The sequence below is a fragment of the Photinus pyralis genome, unplaced genomic scaffold, assembly GCF_008802855.1.
Source record: "Photinus pyralis isolate 1611_PpyrPB1 unplaced genomic scaffold, Ppyr1.3 Ppyr1.4_LG1, whole genome shotgun sequence".
NCBI lineage: Eukaryota > Metazoa > Arthropoda > Insecta > Coleoptera > Lampyridae > Photinus > Photinus pyralis.
The window spans coordinates 43,191,201-43,215,343 of record NW_022170249.1 but is presented as its reverse complement, the minus strand read 5'-3'; the positions used below and the strand labels follow the sequence as shown (position 1 = coordinate 43,215,343).

Below are 24,143 nucleotides of genomic sequence, written 5' to 3'. Positions count from 1 at the left end.
GTAAGAGGCGACTAAACAGACACAAGTTATTGCAACCCTAAGTGGAAGATGGAACGTTTAAGGCAGCGTGTGAACTGTGATTTGTTGTAGCGCAACGATTAGGGACCTTTAAAAAACGCCTCCCTATGAAATAACTGTTATGTGTACAACTGTCTTTTATTGATGTTGAGAATGAGAGGCGAAGGTTATTACACACTAGATACCCATCAATATTCGTTTGAAAAAAGAGAGCAGTTATCCAGACCCATTTCTGGATGGACGACGAAAAAGAAAATCACATTAATACTTGACAACGAGAACCTCGATATCTATTGGCGAATCGATTATTATTATCAGTATACGAGATTTCAAATAGGTAAAAGTTATGATAGAATGCAGCCCGATTGAAATGAGTCAGAGGGGAATCGCCGGAATAATGAAGAAATAAAAGAAATGTGGCTATATGCTCTCCGCTCATGCTGTTCCACCGGGACTCGCGAAGATATCATATGATAATAACTAAGCATCGGGAATCTGTTACAAAGTACACAAGTATAGATTGTGCAAAACTCTTGTGCAGATAAAGCGCATTTTTTAAGCCGCAATAGCTTAGTAAATGCACAGATAAATGTAAATGGTTGGGTTTTTTTGTTTACTTTCTTGGTATATGATTAATGGGGAGGGAGCTCTTTACACAGATACGTTTAAAAGCCGCCTGGCATTCATTCAACATCTCCGACACTCCGTTCTGCAGATGTTTGCGCTGAACGTTTTGACATCACCAATAGGTCCTGACGTCCCACTTGCCCTTTATGAGTACTTCTTCCGACACTTCGTTTTAAAACGACTTCGACTTCACCAATAGGTAGATATGTCTCGTCCAGACGATTCATCGTACTTTTGGGAGTACATTCCTCCAACAAACCGTTTTTGAGATATTCACACTCAAACAGTTTGGACATCCCCAATGATATATTTCTTCAGACCTCAAAATCGCCCATTGTGAGTACGCTCCTTCCGTCTCCGACAATCTGTTCTTGCGATATAAGGAATTATATCCGATCACGAGAAGGGGGACTATAATTGGTGGAAACTCCATGGTTTGGCATCACTCAAGGCATGCGTATGCGAAATCCAAATAGTTTTCAGGGAATAATTCATGCCCCTCTTCCCCTTAAAACAGCGAAATTTGATGGCCGTCTGGCAACCTACTGGAAAAAATTCCAGGTTTACTGCAATGATCCAGGTTGGTTCCCGCCATAGCCATCCCTATAAATAATATATGATCTATTATGTCTTATGAATAATCCGCCATTGGTTCACACCAAGCGAGCTTGACGATGGGGGGTGATAGAACCAAAAAACCCAAATTTTAAATTACCTGATCACTTGTCAATTAATATACCTACACTACAGAACATACAATAACCATTGATTAGCCTATTGTGCCTTTATTTGTGTTTTTAGAAGGACGTGTCATTTTTATATGCGCATTTGACTTCGTTTTATTCGAAATCAAAACTTCAGGAAAATTGCGCACTCAATCTAACAAATACGGGTTCGCTTACAATTTATGTGGAGAAGACCTTTGGTTTTCAACGCAAATCAACTGTGTAATTATTATAAAATTTGCGCATAGTTGCAGTATCTCAGTCTCATACCTATCACATGTACTGGTTTTCTATTTCAGAAAAATGGTTACGTTATAACATCATTGAATAAAAACACTATGTTTTTATTCAATGATAACATTGAATAACAATGTTCAAGAATCAAGATCGAGTCCCGCAACCAGTGTTGTAATAGATACTTTCATTCTTGGATCTAGGTAAAGATACAGATACAACTTAATAATTGTAACTAGATACCAAAACAGATACCCAAAAACAAAAAAGGTCTAGATACAGTTACAGATACTTTCTTTTCCATGCTTGATGCCGGTAAACAGTTATCGACACCCCTCAAGTAATAAAAAGCGTTTTATCATTTGAAAATATAATTTTAATACCTACATCATTATAACATTGATTACCTAATGGAAATGGACAATAAAGAAAATAGAAAATATACCTAAAATCTTAGACACAAAAAAAGTAACTGAATTGTAAATACAGATACAAATTTTGAAAAGGCTCTCAATATGTATCTAGATACTTTTTAAGTATCTAGATACTGTATCTAGATACATCACAACACTGCCCGCAACTTGTATTCATAATTGAATTACTTGGTAACGAATGGGTTTTAATTGTGTTATAATATAATTCAATGTGCTACCCGATAATTTGCCAAACTGCTTAAATTTATGGAAATCAATGATAATGCATAGGCCCGATAGCCCGTTGATATTTTGTTGTGCCGCCTCTGGTTCAGTTGTTGATGTCCTCGAGCTCAAGCACAGATGGCGATATAGTCGTATATCAAAATTGTTTCATAACCTAATTTTACAAAGAAATTGTTATTTGTATATTTATGAATAAATACAGAAACGATTAAAGCATGACCGAAAAAGAAGAAGAAAAGTCTATGGACTGCGTTTCTGACCAAGAAAGAGAAATCGCCCAACTTGCATTATCAGAATTTCAAAAGTACAGGCACTTATCCTTCCTCATTACTCTAGCATTACACTTCTGTTTTAGGGGCAACTACTCCGCGTGCCTTCAAAATATACACAAATTAGAAGTTCGAACATTTGATTTAAAAGTTGCTCACAATAAACTTGTCGCAGAATATTATAAAAATGATCTACGATCCACCGAAACATTTCAGAAGAATCTTGCTGCCTTTTATTCACAGGTAAAAACTATACGCTTGCATAAAACAATGTTCATACAAACTTACGTAGTTTAAATTACGACTGGAGAAACTAGATGATGTGGATCATTGTGTCGCGCATTATAATCAAGCCGTTCTGCTTTACCATCAAAAACAATACACGCAGGCTATAAGAATTATGGAGAGAGTGTACAAATTTATTGAACCAATGGGTATGTACCTATCTGATAGTGTGGAAACGAATTCAAATGATGCTGTTACAGACGAAAACTTGGCTCAACAGGTTGGACTACTTTTGGTTGAATTGCAGATGAGCACAAAGCAGTTGGACAAAGCCTCAGGACTGCTCAGTTTTTTAGAAAACCAATTGTTTCATAGCCATCCTGTTATTCTAAAACAAGGCGAAAAACCTGCTAAAGTGATTGATAAAGATAAAAAGGTACAGTTTAATGCCTATTTTTTCAACTCAAGTAATCAATCTTGGTTCTTAGATGTGTACAGTTTCTAGCACGACAATTGATCAATTTAAGAAAAAATTACAGATGTATAAGGCCAGATGTTTTTTAATGAAGCATTCACTTGGTGCTGCAAGTGAGGAAATCGAGAAAATTGAAGAACAGAGTGAAATGGTAATTTTATTTTATTGTAACTTTGTGTCCTGAAACCCTATAGGCATGTGTCATTAATGATATATACAAGGTTTTGCATAATAAGTAATATATTATATAAATTGTTGATTTAGAGACAATTTCTACAGTACTGTGGCAGATGATCCCCGAGGAAGCTATGACTGAAACAATTGATGCAATGTAAATTTCCCTATGGCCCATTTTAAATAATTCAACGCCTGTACATTGTCGTATGGCTCATCTTAAAAAAAAACACAGTGTATGTCTATGTTTGCTCTGATAACAAATTTGATAATCAGACCCGATACATTTGTATCGAATGATGCTAATGTTAAGTTTAATGGAAAGGGAAAACCTAGTCTACGAGTATTTAGACCATCCAATAATTCAAAAAGTTAAAAAAATTTTTAAATCTATATTGAATTCTTTTAGTGTTATTTCTCTGGAAAGAGAATTTAATATGTTATCTTTTTAAATTAAAATATACAGGGTGTTCCATTAAGAACTAGGCTAGGCCAGATAACTTTTTATACTTATTCTGACCCCAGCACACTATTCAACAATTATTATAAGGAAACTGGTGTAATAAACATTTTTGTCAGCATCTCTTTAACTAAGGACCATTTTGAAATTGACAATTTTTGGAGATTCCCCTGTTCCCCTGTATCTATTAAGCCAGGGAATATTTTCAAATTCGAAGTTTGACCCATCCAAAGCATATGACATGTTACTGTTTGGATAGCACCAACAATTACGGAGTGTCGAAAATATGTACAATGGAAATATTAGTGTTGGTATTACCGTTAATGCAGTCACTTATGCAGCACTTACGAATATTCTGTGCGACAAACTTTGCCGGGAAGTCCGCGCACAAACGGTTACTTTAAAAATAAACGGTATAATTTAAAAAAAAAATTTTAATTAAGACAAGAAAATACAATGGGGGTTTACAGTATAGTTGAATTCCGCAGTTCTAATTTAATAAGCGTGTACCTGAAACCATAAAACATTTTTTTGGACAGTAAAAGTTTATTTAAAAATAGAGGCTGATTATCAAAAAAATAATGAACATGTGCGGTTTTAAAGGTTTATTCAAAACGATATGATTGTGGCGGGCTCTGTGACGTAATAAGCCCGACCAATCAGCTCTTAGAACCATTCAGATGACATAACCACTTGGCAATATTGCAGGAGGCATTTATAACTTGCGTCATCTGTCACAGACACTTGTCACTTTCGTGCTAGATGCAGTTAAACATCCCTCTCAAAACGTCAAATGTGACAAACGTCAGACCCTCGCGTAAGGTTGCCAGCTCACTTCTACGTGATTGGTTGTAGGTTTGTGACGTTTTTAGTCTGAAGCGTTTCAAATTCGGACTAAAAACACAGCTTTTCAATAATTTATTTTGGGTTTATTTTACTCGCAAATAAAAATTGAGGACACACGGGTCTTTTTATTTGTAATGTACTTTGTGGATCAGAAATAAAAAATGAAGGCGGGAAGACCCCATTATACGTAAATTTGAATTTAGTGAATGAAAATGAAAATCTCACCGTCATATTGAATAATACACAGGCATAGAATAAATTTGATCAGCAAATCGGGGTTAATTCATCATTGGTTGATACACCCACGCTTGCGTGTTGCAAATTACATAGGGAAAAGGTAACAAACAGAGACAAACAATTTTTTAAACGAAAAATATTAGATTAAGTAAAATTTGAGTTGCATGCAATTAATTTACGTGCATTACCATATTGGATGAAACATATTACTTCGTGCTTAATGAAAAAATGAAATATTAAAAGTACATCAAACAATAAATCAATATCACTTTGAGTTATTAAATAACAATTACATGGTATACTGTGTTCATTTCAAGATAACCATCCAGTCAAAATGTCTTCGAGTTTTTATCAGGCGCTAAAACCAATGTTGTTGCTTGGGAGATTCTCGGGACTAATTTCTTTTGAGTTTAATGAAAAGTCGTACAAAATATCCAAGCTAAATGTGTATATTAACATACTTATTGATCTTGCTTATGCCTCTTCGGTAACATACAGCTACATAGCGCACCGTTTATATAATCAACAATTAATGCTACGTACGATTCATATTATTAAAATCATTCTCGCATTGATACTCGTTTCAATATCGTGGATTTTTAGCGCGCGGTATCAACAAAAAACAATAATAATCATAAGGCGGTTGATGAACATTGACAAGGATATGAGAAAACTGGGAGTGTGGCCGCGCTATGACCAATTGCAAAAAATCATTTATCGTCAGATTGGAATTCGAGCCATCGTATACTGTGTTGTAGTTTTCGGAGAGATAATAGCGGTAATACTCCTCACTGATCATTCTATTTTTTCAATATTGGCGAGAAAGTTATTGATGGCTATTCCGGGATTCATCAACACAATTCTGCATTTGGAAACAACAACTTATATTAAAATCGTACGAAATAATTTTAAAATACTAAACGAGAATTTAACTTCTTTAGAAAATACGACGAATGGGTTTTCGACGGATGGCATAATAAAAGTCATTAAGTTGCGCACATTTCAGGGAACAAAACTAAAAACTTTGCGAGTAATTTGCGCGATGCATCACGAGCTGTGTAAAATAACAGAAGTTATCAACGAGAGATACGGAAGAGTATTACTCTCGACATTTTTATACACGTTTGTAACAACCGTCGTAAATCTGTACCTTTCTAACACACTTTGGCGACGAACTTTAGTTGACCACAAAGAGATAGCTACAGTGGAATTAGTACTAGAATGTGTTATATGTATTTTCGAAACGATCTACATATGTCATATATGTCACAGTACAATTGAGGAGGTAGGCTGTTGTAGTGGGATCGTAACATATACTGACTGAGTGAGTTTTTTAGAGCAATAAATCTGGAACCATCATACACAAGATTGATACAGATGATAACGCAGTAAAGGACCAAATCGCGATGTTTACGCTTCAAATTGCACATAAACGTGTAGAATTTCATGCTGGAGGTTTATTTCAAATTAACTACTCCTTGATTTTTTCTGTAAGATGTTAGTATATGTGAAGTTTTCCATACTTATTTATTTTTTTAGATTATGGGTGGTGTCACTGCCAATTTAGTAATATTGATACAATTTTCAGCCAGCTAAATCTCTCGCTACTATTTTCGAAGTAGCATGAAGAGTTCAATTCCAAACACGTGGTTTTTTTTAAAATTTTGTATTGCACTTGTAGTCCCAGATGCAACACAAATAAAAAGTTTATTCCTAGCAGAGCTTCTATGGTGGATTTAATCATGTTTGTGAAGTCGAATTAACCGATTCTGAATTTTTATAAAAACTTTAATATCGCCAAAATTTAAATGGACGTGGCTATGGTGAACTAGGTTCTCACTAGCGTGAGGTTCCATTTGGTTCAAACCGGCTCACAAAGTATACTCAGTGACATGGAAATTGCAACACCAAGAAGGAGTTGGAATTTTTTGACCAAACTTGGCAGAAACGTTTAACTACCAAAAGGTAACAATTGATTAAAATTTCCTTCATATGGATCAAGTGGTAATGGCTTATTTGACAGTTCTTTAATTTTTTTCTAGTATTCTTATATCGTGTACGTTTTGCGAGATTTTGTTCAGTTCTTATTGTTTTTGCTTTTAATCGTTTCTTTTGAGGCTGTGATCATGGCTAGATACGCCAAAGTGGACGTTTACTGCGAATTAAGAGTAGTTGACAGGTGTCGTATTGTTGGTTTGGGCGGAGGTGGTTTTTCGTTCACAAAAATTGCAAGTCACCTTAACCGAAGTCAATCCACCATAATTCGTTGCAATCGGGCATGGATTTGGGAAGGGGCAGGATCGTCGTAGAGAGGAAAGGGAGGGGGCAGGAAAGGGTGGGGGGCGAAAAAGAACAATTGAAGTGCGGGATCGCCATCTTTGACTTATGGCAACAAGAAACCGATTCTCTAGTACCAGGTCAATTGTCAATCAATTGTTAGATAACGAAGGTCATCCTGTAACACTTCGAACGGTTTACCGCAGAATCAGAGCTTACGACTTGCAATCCTATCGGCCACATCTTTTGTTACCATTAACACCAATTTTGAAATATGTGGAATTCAATTAACGAATCATTCAATAACAATATTATCTTTATACAGGCCGGATCGTAATCAATGCATTTTTCTAGAAAATTTAGAAGAAGCCCTACATATTGTTCAAAAGCATAAAACTTTAATTTTATGCGGAGATTTTAATGTTAATTTTCTAAAACCTTCGCCGTTACTAAATAATACTTTAAATATATTAAATACATATGGTTTCACTACTACTATCTCAACACCAACCAGGATTGCATTTAACTCCAGTAGCTGTATCGACAATATTATTACTAACCTTCCAAGTACTTTTTACCGCACCTTCAATTTTTCTGTAGATTTCTCGGATCATAACGCCCAAATATTCATTATGAAAACTAATAGAATAAAACCTAGTCTATACTTGTGGAGACGTGTTATCAATCAAACTAATTTAAATTCATTTAAACACCACCTACAAAGGATTGACTGGAGCCGTTTATACACCATACACAACGTAGATCAGTTCACCAGTCATTTCTTTAAAATTATTCAACCTATATTTTTTAATTGTTTTCCCTTAAGGAAACATTACCTTGGAAAGAAAACCCGGAATTGGGTGACAAAAGGAATCCGAACTTCTAGTAAGGTAAAGCGGAAGCTTTACATAAATATGCGAAATAATCCTCAATCAAATTTCACTGATCACTTCAAGCGCTACAATAAAATATTTAAAAAAGTTATTGCACAAGCAAAAAAAATGCAAACTAAAAGAATTATAATGAATTCGAGAAACAAAATAAAATCCACGTGGCAAATTATAAATAAAAACCTAAATAAACAAACAAAAAAACTACATCTATTTCTTTAAACCAAAATGGCAAGGTTATTACTAATTCTGAACACGTTGCTAATATTTTCAATGACTATTTTGCTTCCGTTGCGCATGAATGTAGAAAAAACATACCTCCAACATACGAAACTACAAAAGTTATCCCATCATCACCAAATTCTTTCTATTTGCTGCCTGTCACAAAAACTGAATTGTTCAATATTGTAAATAATTTAAATAATACGTTAGCTTGCGGTCACGATGGTATTCCTATAAAAATATATAAAGAAGTGTTTGATGAAATATATCAACCTTTGATTTACTTAATTAACCTTTCTTTCTCTTCTGGGACTTTTCCAAGCCATGGTAAAATTGCAAAAATTAACCCACTTCACAAATCAAAATCTAAATCAGAACCACAAAATTATAGACCAATTTCGATCTTAAATTCCGTATCGAAAATACTAGAATCTCTCATAAAAGTTAGATTAATTGCCTTTTTGGAAACCCATAAATTGTTTAATAGTTCACAACATGGCTATAGAGTAAATAAATCAACTACCACAGCTTTACAAAGTATGTTACACTACATACGCACTGCGCATAATAATGGCAAGGTTGTAGCATCGATAAGTTGTGATTTGTCGAAGGCTTTCGATCTGGTTGATCATGACTTGTTACTGGACAAGCTATACTCATATGGCATTAGAGGCGTGACGCTAAATTTATTGAGATCCTTTATTAGTGATAGGTCACAATATGTTGCAGTTGAGCAAATTGCTTCCTCGGGACAAATTATTGAAGTTGCATCCGAATTAAAACCAATCAAGTATGGTGTACCCCAAGGATCTATCCTTGGTCCTATATTATTTATAATCTTTATTAATGACCTATTTAACTGCTTCGATCCATCTTCATGTGATATCACCACATATGCAGATGACACTAGTGTGAGTGTGGCTTGTGTTGAAGAAGAGTTAGAAATTAATTTAAAACGTGCGTTATCAACTCTTATTAATTGGTTTAATGCAAATAAACTTTTGCTCAATTTGGAAAAAACAAAAATTCTTCTTTATAAGAAAAATATGGGTTTGGATATCGCTCCACTGCGTTACCAGTCAGTTCAATTAGAAAGGTGTCAATCCTGTACCTTCTTAGGAGTTATTATAGACACAGAACTTAGTTGGAAAGATCACATTGACCATCTGAGAGCAAAATTACATTCATCGATTTTCGCATTGTCCCGTTGTAAAAATTTATGTGACCATAAAACCCTTTTGCAAATCTACTATTCAATATTTGAAAGTAAGGTGCGGTACGGTATCTCATTATGGGGAAATGCTACTAGTTATAGAATTGCTAGCATATTTAAGGTTCAAAAAAGAGCAATCAGGGTAATGTTTTCGCTACAGAAACGGGAATCCTGCAAACCGTATTTTAAAAACTTTCAGATTGCAACCGTCTATTCATTATATGTGCTTGAATGTTTATGTTTCGTGTTCAAAAACAAAAAATTATTTTCATTAAATTGTGATAACCACTCATATAATACGAGAACGAAAAATAACTTTTCTATAATGAGATCAAAAAGTAAGGTGCATAACTCGTCCTACCTACAGATGGGGGTGAGATTTTATAATGTCCTTCCGGCACATGTCAAATGTATTACAATGTTGGCTCCTTTTAAAAACCAAATTAGAAAAATTCTTCAATCAATGGTGCTATACACACTGGATGATTTCTTTACGAATATCAAAAATGCTAGTCATATTTAAAAAAAAAAAAAAAAATATAAATAAATTTTAATATATATACCTATTTACATTTCTTTTTTATAGATATATTTATATTATTTATTGTACTTTATTGTGTTTTTTATTTATGTTGTTATTGTGTGACAGTTACACCACATTCGTGGTTGAAATAAATGCTCTCTCTCTCTCTCTCTCTCACAGCTCAACACCGCTAGCAGCGTTTGGAGTGGTGTAGGTTGCGACTGCACTGGAACCTAGAGTAGCATTGGGTGGTGTTCAGTGATGAATCCCGATTTTGTTTGGGTATGCATGATGGCCGTATGAAGGGCAGCCGAAGACGTGGGGAACGTCGCAATGTTGAATTTTCTGTTATGAGGCATGTGCACTAAACTGTGGGGACTATGGTATGGAGTACCATAACTTATGGGAGTAGGGCTCGTTTGTTATTCGTTCGAGGTAATACGACCCCCCCAGCGATATGTGGATGACGTGATAGAAACCGATATTCTTCCATCTCTTCAGCAGTTGGAAGACCCACTTTTCCAGCAGGATAATGCCCCTCCCCACATTGAAAGACGTTCTATGGACCTATTTGCACATGATAATGTCAATTTCTTGCCATAGCCACCCAGATCTCCCAGTATATCGCCTATCGAGCAAGTTTGCGACATTATGAAAAGAAGACTGATGAACTTACCGCATCCTCCGCAGACGCTGCAAGCTCTACACAATGAATTAAAGGTTACTCACAGTTGCTTGGGACACAATACCTCAAGAGGAAATCGGCCGTCTGCTAAAATCGATGCTACGAAGCGTGAGGGAGTGCGTAACCAATAGGGAGGGACTACTATTATTATTAATAAAAATATGTTTATATTTCATCCTTTTTCTTTTAAATTTTAATCAATTGTTACCTTTTAGTAGCTAAACGATTCTGCCAAGTTTGGTCAAAAAATTCCAACTCCTTCTTGGTGTTGCAATTTCCCTGTCACTGAGTATAATATCTTACAGGGAGATTCACTTAGCCCGTTCGTTAGAAGTTTTTAAACTTGCAGTTCAAATAGAACTGGAAATTTGGTTCACAACCATAATGGATCATTGTGAATTGATATAAAATAATTGCAAGATAGCGCCGTTTCAGTAAATACCAGAACATACCATTTTCTATTATCTTTAAATGCTCCATTTATTCTGAATACACGCAGTTTAGGCCCATCAAAATGGATTATTATCGCTAATAAATTACATCAACCTTTTAACAAAAGTAATAAGTTGAAACAGAACTGTCACTTAAATAACTTAACAAAGCAAAATATATAATAAACGATAAAATGTCCTACATTTAACAATTCTAGGAATTAATCTTTGAAAAACAAACCACTTGGATACAACTAGAAACGTAATACTCGCTCCGTGTTTACACGCAAAAAACTTGATTAGGTAATTAATGACCCGTCATTAATTCAAACGTCTGGACCAAACAAACCACAACGTCCACATCGACATTGTTTACATAGCAATGTAGACTCAGAACGTTTAAAATCTATGGAGATGTCACAAGGCGTTGCAGCTTGCTTCTTCAATAATGGTTCTCTATCTTTCCTGTCGTTTCCTACGAGACACGGTAAAAAGTAATGGAATAACACAAAAAATAACAAAGCGTGACGTTAGACGATAACGTTTAGCTTCTCTGAACACCTTGTTTATATTTTACTATTCCATTGTACTGACTTTGAAAATTGGACTAAAATCACCAAGTTTGTGATTACACCACAAATGATCTGTAACAAAAGATGTTTGCATTATAATTTCACTAACTGTACCTACTGAAAAAATTAAGCCGTAGTTGACGGGAAATAGTCCTGCCGCATTTATTTCTGTTTTTTCCTGGGTTAACTGTAGAGAAAGTACATCAATCTGTTCCTTTACATCTTTACTCTCTGCAATCGATAACTGATGTATTAATAATCCAGACAGATCGATCTGTAAGATTCGGTGTTAACGTGTTACAATTTATACTGTAGAATACCTCATCCATCATAGAGTTACATAAATAACAGATGATAATTGCATCTACAAGACCAGGAAGGCAGTTGCACAAAACTGCAATTACTTGCATTTGTGTTTCATCCAATAACGTTATTAAATAGTACGCATCCACAATAACTAATATAAATGTTACCCCAAATAATGCAATAAAAATCACACCGAATACATGGTTGATAGTATTCATAATGATGTATAATCTGTGATGTAGAGGGACAATTATTTTCAGGATCTCGAGTTTAGTTTTCAAAAATGATGTAATCTCCAATTTTAATGTATCCGCTATTTGTTCATTTTTAAAATTAGACAGTTGCGACAAATATTTATTTAATATTCCATAATATTCCTTAACTGCCGAAATATATATGCTAACCAATAGGAACATAATGGAGCTTACAATGCCACCTAAATAAACTATCAGCCTCCAGCGAGTATGCGTCGACGCTGCTTGTCCCGTGATACTGATTCCAATTATTACCAAACGGAGTACTATTTGACAGTACATTTGCTTTTGTTTTTTTGGATAATAAATCCATATACCAAGCCGTCGGAGTTCCATCAGAACATCCTCCATTTGAATCAGTAGTTTGACATGATGAAATTGAAAGCGCACACTACAATACCATATGATAATCATAGAAATGAACGTAAATGCCTCTTGAAGTACCAAGATAATCATGCGAGTATCTCCAAGTTGAAATGTAACTATGCGGTGAGAGTAGAGCGCTGTAACGATAAGTAATAGTAAATATTTTGTGGCATTAACATGACAAGGTAATGGTACGCATTCATTTCCGTTGATGGTGAATCCCGTTAAACCTAAAATTTTACAAACTACCAGCAGGGGCTTTATGAACTTAAGAAATGTCATGTTCACTTGAATTTCGTTGTGGGACTAAAATAATCTCGCGGTTACTTGAATGAAAATGTGTTATTGTTGAATTTGTATGACAGTTAATCAATATCATCCACTTATTTTCTTTTTGTAAGTAATTATTTTTTCAATTTCAGACTATTGCCGCTCGATTTCTGAGAGCAAACTTGCTATATCTCCAAGGGAACTGCGAAGCGGCGATGGAGATTTTAAACGGTATTAGTTCCGAAGCAGATTTTGGTTCTAGGTAATTTTTGTATTACTATGTACAGGGTATGGCAGGTAAGTATAGTCTAATAAAATAACACATTTTAATAGACTTATGTACAGTGTGTCCTATTTTGGTTGAGACTGCGATGTATCTCATTTGTTTTTAATGATAGAGACTTGGGGTTTTTGCGACACAGTGTCCTTTTTTTGTGGAACGTTTAATACCGAAAACAGAACCAACCTAGCTGCGTTTGTTTCAGAGATACAGGGTGAAAACGAAAAGATTGACTTTTTGGGATGTTTTCGTATCTTACTACCCATGTAAGATAGACAAAAGGTAAAAACTGGTTCTTTTAGATATTTTTACGTAGAATCCAGTAGCGTAGTAAAAAAACTCCAAATATTTATTTTTACTAGGGCACTGGATTTTCCGGTTAGAATAGGCAGTTTTTACTTTTGTTTCTACCATACATGGGTAGTAACATATGACACATCCAAAAAAGTCAAACTTTTGTCCAAGAAATAACCTCTTTAAATTTTGCCGCGTTTAACAAACACCCTATATATCACGGCGTAGCAAATATATTGTCGTATCATGCAAATTTGTTCTCAAATGAACAGTATTTTGTGCGTTTTCAAAATCGATTCTCTTAGTTTTTTTTGCAACTAATTATGGACAGTGATGCTTGCATCTTCACTATTCCATCCGTCTGCCAGTCCATCCGTGCTCAAAACATAAACGTATCGTTTGTCTATATTAGTGGGTTGCGCTGGAAATACTCACGTAGTAGTGCTTTTGGTTTACTTGTTTTATTAACTTAATCTCAAATTAGGTATTGCAGGCGATTTAATATTTCGTTATTTTTTCTAAATACTTTCTTTCTTAAATTTGGTCACCAAAAATACACATGTATCATTTCTTGGGCATCGGGCAATCAAAATTGGTCTTTTTCCTCAAGAAAATTGGTACACAAATAAGGATTTAGACCTACTATGGGCAATAGAGGACCAATTTCGTTTCTTGTGAATAGAGTAAATTCGAGGGTAGGATAGGAAATCAGCACTACACAAGGGGGGGGGGGTCGATTTCTCGGAAACGGCCGGTCATGCTGATGCAAGTTATAAAGCACTAAGAGGCACTAACGATGTGATCATGTACGGTCGTTAGTGCTTTTAATGACCATGTTAACTTCACGGACCTCTTCACAAGTTGTGTTCGTACGCCCCATAATATTGCAACCGATAATTCGCACCTTGAATGTTCATCAGAAAAATTAACGTAACCAATAACCTTAGGCTTATATCTTCATTGTTAAAATGGCTCAAAATGCATTTGGGCTTTTATTTTTAATAGTTTGTATAAACCCTTTCACAACTGATCTATTTGATGTTATTACAATTCTATTGTTTCTGTATTAGTGACGAGTCCTACAATGTGATACTTTACAACAATCTTGGAACAATTTATCACGCCATGGGTAAATACCATCTAGCTTGCCACCATTACCAAAAGGCAATAAAGGCGGATATAGAATTGATTCAAAGTAAGTCAAACGGTAGGTAAAATGTTATCTCAGCCATCTTGAAAATGCCGGTGTTGTAGAAGAAAAACCTTTGTATAGACTGGGCAGTTCAAGGTATCACGAATTAATATACAATTTGGGAATATCACTTCTGCATGCAGGCCGTTCAGCTGACGCATTCGATTGCCTGATTATAGCAGTTAGGAGGTACCATCGCAACTCGAGATTGTGGCTCAGGCTTGCAGAGTGTTGCATTCATGTTCACAAAGAGGTAAATTGCCAATGACGTAGCGCTTATGAAACTCCAACTTTTCAGTCAAATGAAATTGATTTTAACATACCAAAAGAAATGAAAGTGGGCGTGGAGATGATCGGTACGAAAAAGCACCAAAAGATTGTTCTCACAAAAAATTTATCAAACGACAAGAAATACAGGTGAGTCACTATTGGATGAAAAAGGTGTGGGCTCACAAAAACTTTTAGTGTGGAAGGAGAACCGTATGCTGTACCAGTACCTACTCTTGAATTTGCCTCTCTGTGTTTACGAAATGCATATCTTTTACTACCATCAGACACAACCTCTCCTATACCATTATTGTTAATACCGGGCGTAACGCCTCCGGCACCGCCACCTAGCCCGGGTCCTGCTCCATCGGTTCCATTATCTCCTAATTCTGTATCAGCGCTAAAAAATTCGATCCTGGCTTCGAGTGCATATGTTTGTTTATGTTTGGGGGACTATGTGTTAGCTTTAGAACATGCTCGCAATCTTCTATCTCAATCAAAATTATTAGGTGCTCACAGGTAAGTACAATGTTCTATGTTCCATTCAACAAAATATGTGTTGTAGGTTATTAGGTCATTTGTATGCAGCAGAAGCTCTTGTATTTTTAGACAAAATTGCAGATGCGCTCGAACATTTAAACCCCGAAAATGTAAAAGACATCGCATTGCATTTCCCGGTTAGCGAGATTTTAGATGAAAGCGATAATGTCGCAAACAATCCACCCTCAAGTATGGCACTGTTGCTTGTCTTCCAACAGTTCATTTCTTTTATTATTATAGAATGGTTCCCAACAAACCTAATCAGCGCACGCGCTGTAATACATTACAATACAGCTGTTTGCAAAACATTACGAGGACAATTCGATCAAGCTGATGGTTTATTCAAGCAAATATGGAAGGATTGCAGATCAAATTCCAAAGTTCCCGCCCGTTTAATTATGCTAGTAATATATATTGAATTACAGTTAGGTAAGTTGCCCAATTTTGGGATAGTTATTGAATATATTTAGCGCTAATATTTTTCAGGGCATCCCGACGTGGCACGATCGTTGATAAAAGAGTACTCTTAACAGTACAGAGTAAATGGTTGAAATAATTTATTTGTTTATTATATTTACTAATAAATGACTTTACCCATTACAGCATTGCCCACAATTAACAGTGAATGTTGGAACAAAAATAAAGAAAAGTGTAAAAGAACAAAGGAAAAATCGGATAGGTAGATAGATAGAAGTATTATCAATTCCGTAAATCACTAAAGAAAAAGGGGTTGTATGCTTTAATGAAAACAAACAAATTAAGATACGACGATTCTCCTATAGGAAGTCCGTCTCTGATTCGGGCCACAATCTCCAATATGCATTTGCCCTTTGTTAAAATTCCCATATAAGGGTACATTTATGTTGGCGATGAAAGCGGAGCGACGTTTTGCAAAATATAATATCCATCCTAAAAACCATGATACTACCAGATGATCTTTTTTCTCGCTCTTCTCGATGCACTTATGCGTATTTGCCCCCGAAAAATTTCACTCAAAAAATGCACGTTTTGATTCTGGAATTTCGAGACAAATTTCTACACATACGCGAAATAAAATCTCTCATACACATAACTTCGCTAAGAATTCAATTTCAACACACTTAAAATGGCGTGCGATGTACCAACCATAGCCCTCCTCCTCGACTTCTTATCGTGATCGGGTATATTCCCTTATACTTCAAGAACAGATTGTCGGAAAAGGGTACTCACAAAACAAAAGGCGATTGAAACTTCTGCAAGAAATATATCCATTGGTGATGTCAAAACAAAAGCTATTTCCGTTAAAAAAAATGTGCTTTATCTGCACAAGAGTTGTGCACAATTTATACTTGTTTAAATTGTACCTACTGAAAATGTAATGCCAATGAAAATGTACTAAATTTAATTTTTTTGTACTAAAATACGCAGCATAACTTCAAGGGTACAAAAAATTAGCTATAAATTGTCATGAGTCATGAGATAACACTATAACCGAACGAATTACTTTCTCAATAGTAAAAGTTAACTGAGAAAGTAAGATTTAATTTTCTAAATCGTGGGGAAATGATAAGCGTAAACGCTGAATCCACGCTCTGACTGGTTACCACATATTTTTCCTTGTATTTTTCTATGTTCAGGTTCAAAAACATAAATACGTACTTATCAATTTTTTTGTAGCCAAAATTCATACCTAAATTAATATTGTTATCAATACGTCGTATCATAATGGGGGCCCAGCAAAAAATTTCGCACACAGGCCCGTGGCTACGTTGTTCCGCCACTGTTCCATACCATATTATTTCCATAACCATTCCGTAAATTATTATACCTAGGAAATTGACCTTTAAGTGATATGTGCGTAAGACATTCAGTCGCGCGCTAATACACATTGCCTTCCATATGTGAACGGAAAGCAGAATGTGTAAGCGCGCGGCTAATGTCTTACGCACATATCACATAAAGGTCAATTTCATAGGTATAATAATTTATGGAATGGTTATGGAAAGGATATGGTATAGAAACGTTATGTATAGCATTGACTTTATACACTATAGACAAACGGAGAAACAGGGAAAAATGGCAGCCGCTACTGTAGCGAATATTTGCGTTAAATAGGCAACTTATTAAACACATTGCAATGTACGTACTAATGACGTCAAATGGGACGACATATGAACGCAAGCAAATTTATGACGTTTCATTCGTTTAATTTTTGATTCTGTACATTTTTGTTTGAACTACTTAGTATTACAAAGACCATTTACAAAATTTAAAGTTCTTACCAACAATTTAACAGATATGGCCGATGCACAGCGGTTTTTTCCTAATTTCAAAGGATTTGTGTCAAATTAATAGTTCCTTCGCGTCATTAAGGTTTGATGTGGTTTTCTGAGAAGCTGTTCACATCGTGTGCAATTAAACTTTTCGATCGCAAAGTAGATCAACTCACTCTTCCAGTAATGTACCTAGTGTTATCAACTTCAATGTCCAAGATGGAGTTTTCTAATGACGACTGAAAAAATGCAGAAGATCAACATGATGGCGATTCTGAACATTTCGTCGAAGCAGATATCATCCACTTTTTCTTGACGATAGTATACTAACTTTTTAGTTTAATGTGTTCGAACTATGCTGAATTTATATCCTGTAGTGGATTTAGATGCTGAAATCCATTCTTTTAAGGTAGATATTGCGGGCAACACGATATTTTGCCTCCAGAAATTTGTGAGTTGCCGGAGACTTGTAGTATAACTTTATGACAAACTCCTTTTCGTCTTGATGCCATGGAGGTTTAGCTTTATGCAAAATTTGCGTTCTTACTAATCCGCTCTTATCAATGTCAATACCTGTCACTGTGCATGCACTTGTAGGTACAATTATTAATAACGTAATAACAACGATAGTGGCGTTGCGACGATTTGGTGGCCCAGCTCCATACTAACATTTCCAGCTCCATTTGTGTTGCCATTTTTTAAGCCTACACCGTTTGTCTATATAGTGTGTAAAGTCAATGTGTATAGTGAGAATCAACCTTTATTCTTCCATACTTCATTTTATACTCTCTCGTATTAAGATTCTCGCCCCACGAACTTAGTTTCAACAAAGCCTTCATTTTGAGAACCATAGTACGTCAAATCTATTCTGACTTCTTTAACAAGCGTCTGTAAAAGAATATTTTAGGGACTTGCCTTCATGAGTCTAAAGATAAATTATAACAATAACAATAAACGTCTGTTTTAAATGTCTTTTATTTAGGTTCTATATAAAATAATTACTGGTGCCCAACATGGGCTAAACAAAACAACAGGCTTCTGCAATACAAAAATATGTTTACTCTAAAGCTAAAACAAAACAAATGAACAATTCAAGTTATTACTTAATAGTCAATTCCACAGCCACATTCATATTGCATAATAGGAGAAAGTTCCTTGTTTCAAGTTAACTTAACGCTATCACACAAAAAACAAACGAAATAACAAATATACATGGTAACTTAACATAATATAATACTGCGATTCTACTATAGCAACAAAACAGGAATCTATAAGTAACTTAACTTTGTTTACCATTTCAACTTAAACGAAATAGGAACAGACTGACCTCTAATTACCAAAGAAATAAAATACAAAAGGATTACGTTACCATGTGACAACACCTTTTGCTGAATTAAAGAAGTATTCTTTACCATTTAAGTACATGGCACCATGTTTTAAATTCAACCGCCACACATTTTTATGGTGTTTAATGTTGACAAATTGACACCAGATAAAATTCTTTGCTTGAAAAGCTGAGCATACATCTTCCTCATCAGTCACATCATCATTAGAGTCAATATCGGAGTTATACCGCACAGTCTTAATTGGTTGTGTAGAACTATACTTCGTACTTGATTTAAGTATAAATCTCGCACCTGGAATCAATTTTTTAAAATAGAAACAACTAAAAATGAAATGATTACCAACTCCGTCCACTTGAAGCACTGGTTGTTCATAGTTATTGATATAATCCTGTAACAACGATGTTGCATCAACTATTGGCAGGTTGTCACTATCTATTCTTCTTATGATTGGAGTCAAAAGTTTGGTCCACTTGGAGCCTTGAAGTGCCCATGGTGGCACTTTAATTATGCACGTAAGTTCATCCTTGGTAAACCCATCGCGGGGTGGCAACGCAATTTTTACTCTCTTACACTTCGAGATGTCTGTTCGATTTGCGTAAGGATTTTCATACTTGTAACTATATCTCTCCACTTCAAGAGGAAGATCTATGTCGTGACCATTCTGATTACGCTTAATGATTTGTGTACCACTGTCCAGTTCTTCCTGGATATCTTTGGGTTCAGGGACTAAATCGGTGGTTGGTAGGACAGAATTCTGTTCGGTGCCACATAAATCGATCTGTGTTGTGGTCGAATTTGATACCTGTGGCACATGAATTGTAATCAAATTATTGACTCTGTTTGTGGTGATAATTCGGTCATTTTTAAGTAGCTTATAGTCTCTTCTTAAACGAATTGGCTTGGCTCGACACAACTGGGTGGAGGTGTGTTCACCTAAGTTCAAAATGGAGGCAAATTCCTCACAGTTAGCCATTGCTAAACTGCCATTTCCATTTAGAACAACTTCTTCTTTGGTACTTAACTGAACCTCGCTTTCATTCAAATGTTTTGTTTTCTTCTCTAATGCAAGATTTCTCACTGTGGCACCAAGACTGTTCCTAACCAATTTAATGGCACGCCTGTTAGATCCAGCGTTTACCAAATAACTGCAAGACCCTCCACTACTCCTACGGCGAGTTAATTGTTTCCGATTAAACCTGGCACCATTATATCTCAATTTTCCACGATTCACTCTCGGAAAATTCCCATTAGTCCTAGTAGACCTTTCCCCTTCATCAACTACCTTAAGCTGCCTAGGTACTGATGTAGGAAGATTTTGGCATAAGTCTGAAGTCTCGAAGGAATTATTTTCCAACCTTCTGTTTACCTCAGATAAATAGTCTCTCACACGAATAGACTTCGAACGACATAACAATTGGAAGTTGCCATCTCTCTTCAATTCTGAACTTACATACCTATCACAGCAATTGGTAGTTTCAGGTGTACCGTTCAAAAAAACGCCTAAATCGTGGGTATTTACTGCAATTTGTTCTTTTGTTTGATCTGATGCAAGCACCTCCTTACATCGACTCTCAGTCAAATTGTCGCATTGTTCGTCTCTGTTTGTATTACCCAACTCTTTAGGGGTAGTGATAAAATCCGTTTCTTGAATGTCACAGTTCAAATCTAGTTTATTAGAAATATCACATTGGCCATCTATATTGAGTTGTTCATTTAATTTTTTTCTACGCATTTGAGGTCTAGTATGTGTCTTATACAACGCCCCACTTCTTAATCGTAAGCCACTATGCTGTCCTGAATCATTTCCCAACTCCTTCAGCCCATACGTCAATCGTCTTCTCTTTTTACGTTTTTGACTGCCAATTTTGGTGACTTGGTTTGTATTTTCCTTGGTATTTTCTGCTGAAATCTGGCTATCTTTTTCTGCCTGTGTAGGTAACAAAGCGACCACACTCATTTCATGTGACGTTTCTGTACCTGTCTTTGTTTGAGCGTCATTTAGAATGCGAGTCCAACTAAAATTTGGAACCAGTGAATCAGGTTGAACACTTTTATCTATTTCATGTATATTACTTTGCTTAATAACCTCTTTACTCCTACTAACAGTACAACTGTCTGATGGACAATTCAACTCACACGGAGTCTGTGGTTTAACATGCTGCGTATTCTTACGCCGACGAGGAGTGCGAAGCCATTGTAAATCTAGGTTGCACAGACCCCCAGATCTTAACTTTCTATTATATGGGATTCCATCAGTTGGAATAGTCGCCTTCTTTATTCTTCTTTTACGTTGAACACCATTCCTTAATGGTACTGAGCTCACACACACTTCCTCTCCATTTGATGTTCTCAAATGTTCAGGTAATGATTCAGTCTTTTCTGGACCCGGAACATCACTCCTTGATGCCGTTAAGCTAACATCAGCTTCCTCTCCAGCAGGCTTTATTCCTAAGGGCGCAGGTGGAGGTACTGATTCATTTTCACTATTGTCTGGAAGTACAGATCTTCTATTTTTCAAAGTTGCTCGAGGCGAGTTATGTTGCTTTTTACCTAAAAGTGATCACATTGTTTATTGTATACCTTAAAATATGTACAGGGTGGTCCAAATTGGACACTTTCTTATGAACACCCTTTATTTTAAAGAGACAGTCATGGGCGCAAACAGAATTGAGCTGTCTCTAATCGTTTGGCCGCTAGGGGGCGTTTCTCGAATTTAGTCGATTTCTTTAATACCCCATAACTTTCTTATTATTAAAAATTGAACTTGCAAAATCTTTCTTAGAGAACTTTTTATGTTGAATCCGTGGCGGTACAGTTTTAATGGTTTTTCTTATAAGACTAATACATTTTTTCATAGGACAACCCTATCTATTTTGATGTATCAGTTGTTATATTTATATTAAATATTATTTGCAATATTGCATTTTATACATTAATAGTTATTTAAGCTACAAGGAATGTAGGAAGCATTAAGCTTCGAGGAATATTATTCTTCCAAGAAGGTTAATAGCAACTACATTCCGTTTTGCTTATTATATTTTTCGCGCTAATGATTACAGGTGCATACAAAACTGTTTTTATTAAGCTTTTGGTATACCGGTAAATTTATTAATAAATTTCAACATTTCTGTTATTAGTAGCAATAGCCATGACTTTTGTTATTTTATAATCCTTATGTTCCTACTTACCGTGCACCACCCGGTATACATTACAAGAAAAATTATGAAAGTGATGAATATGTGATAGAGTGTGGTTTCTCAAAATAGGTTACCGCTTAAGAAACATCGTGTACTTAAAAATTAACAATGCATTACTGAAACCCCAAAACAAATAGTACCTATACCAATTTTTAGATGGCACACATCGATGACAAACATTTAAAAATACCTACCCTTTCTTTTCTTTCCTGTTGATAAATTTGTACTCCTTCCTTGTCGTTTATGAGAACCGTGTCTGATGACACCATTAGTAGTAGACAAATCTTCTCCAGTTGCAATCACCCCATTGGTAGAGTGAGTATGCAAACTTCTCTTTCGGGAATCAAACATGGCCGACTTTCTTTCATGGAACCCGATTTCGGGCATACTTCTATTAGTTACCTTGAGGAGGGGTTTACAACTGTACCTAATAACAGTCTTTTTCTTCACAGTTGGAGTCGAGGTTAGGGTACTTCTCTTCCTTTTCTTTACTGTAGATGGGGCTATAAATGCTCTAGCTATAGAAATGGAAACAAGTTTACACTCTCATATCCTACCTTTCTCAAGCAAAATTCTATCGAGATCAACATAATTATTTCCATTCTTCATCAATTTTCTTAACCATAGCTGCTCTAGTTGCATTAAAATCTCAGGTTGGAAGCCACTCTCCGAGAACATTGGAAAACAGCTTACTACTACATCACTAACTAATTCTTGATAGACTTGAGGTAACTCCATTATTTACAAGGTATCTATCAAATGTACCTAGCATATAAGTATAGTTTATTTACGAGTTAGAGAAACCTGAGGGCTCTTTTTATCACAGTGCCGTGTGTAAATAACTATCATAACTTAATTAAAGCTAAATTATAACAAAACTACGGGCTATTTTACTGGACTTACACTTAACGAAATTACATTTTTGTTAGGTTATGTTACAGTTTAAATTACGCAGTTTAGTTTACTTTCAAGCTTAGAGCGCCACTTGTTGGTTTACTATATACAGGGTGTTTCGCGCAATTCAAACATATATATAATTATATATATGAATTCAAATTATAATGCAAGGTGCACAACAACGTGCTGAAATGTTTGCTTTAATTGTACATGGTGTGTAATCAATGTTATTAGCAAAAACACGGCTCTTTATGTAACTTTACTGTGAGGTAGCTTAATGGAAGTATAGCGTTTACATGTCTACGTCAAATTGGCAGGCGTTTGACAGTCGGGACAACACCGTCGTTCTCAAAATAATCGAGGGGATAAAGGAGAAACTATGTTAGGCTGATCGGTCTAAAACTCTAAACGACTTGACTGGGGCATATGACTTTCGCCCAGGTTTCGGTATCAATAGGTATACGTATTCCAGGGAAACCATTTCCCTTAGTAACTCACATACATAGTGTGGAGGCTAGTAGGTCAAGGCCAATTATTGTAGTAGAGCAGGAAAGATTATATCCATCCCTGGGGATTTATACGGATGGAAAGTTTTCACTGCCCACCAACTTTGGTTAAGTTCACTGTTTGTCGAGCGAAAACCCTATCTCCTCTGTTCCTCCTGAGACTTCCAGAGTAATTGGTTTACTCGGGTCATTTTGAGCGAGGTCTTTGATCCCGGAAAGTGTGATTGAAGCAAAAGCTCCAAGGAACCAGTTCTTTGTTCCTTTTTGTAAGAGTCTTTCGAGTCTGTCAATTTCTGGAATTTCCTCGCAGTACCTCCTCCGCGAGTCATTTTTTGCCTTTCTTATAGTCAGTGAGTGTGGTTCGGTATGAATCCCAGTACCTGTGGTTTTTTCTTTAAAAAGTTTTTTCTAGTC

General features: G+C 35.7%; 3 protein-coding genes across 7 annotated transcripts; 1 reads left to right on the top strand and 2 right to left on the bottom strand.

Moving 5' to 3' along the window:
* Positions 1–2,383: 2,383 nt before the first annotated feature.
* LOC116172118 (CCR4-NOT transcription complex subunit 10) lies at positions 2,384–16,129 on the top strand. Of its 2 annotated transcripts, none has more exons than XM_031489262.1 (13): positions 2,384–2,567; positions 2,619–2,775; positions 2,825–2,966; positions 3,018–3,193; positions 3,246–3,383; positions 13,111–13,220; positions 14,603–14,739; positions 14,787–14,977; positions 15,023–15,141; positions 15,190–15,510; positions 15,557–15,720; positions 15,772–15,960; positions 16,018–16,129. In XM_031489262.1, exons 1-13 carry the CDS (start codon positions 2,479–2,481, stop codon positions 16,059–16,061), a joined length of 1,977 nt encoding a protein of 658 aa, XP_031345122.1. In that variant the 5' UTR covers positions 2,384–2,478; the 3' UTR covers positions 16,062–16,129. The 2 variants fall into 2 exon arrangements, with proteins under 2 accessions (XP_031345122.1, XP_031345131.1); XM_031489271.1 differs by having other exon boundaries at positions 2,385–2,567; positions 14,603–14,727.
* LOC116172132 (putative gustatory receptor 28b) lies at positions 11,258–18,179 on the bottom strand. Of its 4 annotated transcripts, none has more exons than XM_031489290.1 (5): positions 18,115–18,179; positions 17,793–18,022; positions 12,083–12,825; positions 11,881–12,036; positions 11,258–11,834 (listed from the first exon to the last, which is right to left on the bottom strand). In XM_031489290.1, the coding sequence occupies exons 3-5, from the start codon at positions 12,776–12,778 to the stop codon at positions 11,757–11,759; spliced, it is 930 nt and encodes a 309-aa protein (XP_031345150.1). In that variant the 5' UTR covers positions 12,779–12,825; positions 17,793–18,022; positions 18,115–18,179; the 3' UTR covers positions 11,258–11,756. The 4 variants fall into 4 exon arrangements, with proteins under 4 accessions (XP_031345150.1, XP_031345156.1, XP_031345143.1 ...); XM_031489296.1 differs by lacking the exon at positions 18,115–18,179 and having other exon boundaries at positions 12,083–12,713; positions 12,767–12,825; positions 17,793–18,057; XM_031489283.1 differs by lacking the exon at positions 18,115–18,179 and having other exon boundaries at positions 17,793–18,057.
* A 561-nt stretch (positions 18,180–18,740) lies between these two features.
* LOC116172108 lies at positions 18,741–23,267 on the bottom strand. The gene is made up of 4 exons (XM_031489254.1): positions 22,884–23,267; positions 22,521–22,829; positions 19,469–21,679; positions 18,741–19,420 (listed from the first exon to the last, which is right to left on the bottom strand). Exons 1-4 carry the CDS (start codon positions 23,062–23,064, stop codon positions 19,149–19,151), a joined length of 2,973 nt encoding a protein of 990 aa, XP_031345114.1. The 5' UTR covers positions 23,065–23,267; the 3' UTR covers positions 18,741–19,148.
* Positions 23,268–24,143: the final 876 nt, after the last annotated feature.

What these genes read in the sequence shown, in the direction of transcription:
- LOC116172132 (XM_031489290.1), bottom strand. Translation starts at nt 12,778, where the DNA reads ATGATTATCTTGGTACTTCAAGAGGCATTTACGTTCATTTCTATGATT. An exon ending in GTAACTCTATGATGGATGAG is followed by an intron (nt 12,037 to 12,082) that starts GTATTCTACAGT and finishes CGAATCTTACAG; the next exon opens with ATCGATCTGTCTGGATTATT. An exon ending in ACTACGGCTTAATTTTTTCA is followed by an intron (nt 11,835 to 11,880) that starts GTAGGTACAGTT and finishes CTTTTGTTACAG; the next exon opens with ATCATTTGTGGTGTAATCAC.
- LOC116172118 (XM_031489262.1), top strand. Translation starts at nt 2,479, where the DNA reads ATGACCGAAAAAGAAGAAGAAAAGTCTATGGACTGCGTTTCTGACCAA. An exon ending in GAAGCAGATTTTGGTTCTAG is followed by an intron (nt 13,221 to 14,602) that starts GTAATTTTTGTA and finishes TTTCTGTATTAG; the next exon opens with TGACGAGTCCTACAATGTGA. An exon ending in GCATTCATGTTCACAAAGAG is followed by an intron (nt 14,978 to 15,022) that starts GTAAATTGCCAA and finishes CCAACTTTTCAG; the next exon opens with TCAAATGAAATTGATTTTAA.
- LOC116172108 (XM_031489254.1), bottom strand. Translation starts at nt 23,064, where the DNA reads ATGGAGTTACCTCAAGTCTATCAAGAATTAGTTAGTGATGTAGTAGTA. An exon ending in TAGAATTTTGCTTGAGAAAG is followed by an intron (nt 22,830 to 22,883) that starts GTAGGATATGAG and finishes GAGCATTTATAG; the next exon opens with CCCCATCTACAGTAAAGAAA. An exon ending in AACAGGAAAGAAAAGAAAGG is followed by an intron (nt 21,680 to 22,520) that starts GTAGGTATTTTT and finishes GATCACTTTTAG; the next exon opens with GTAAAAAGCAACATAACTCG.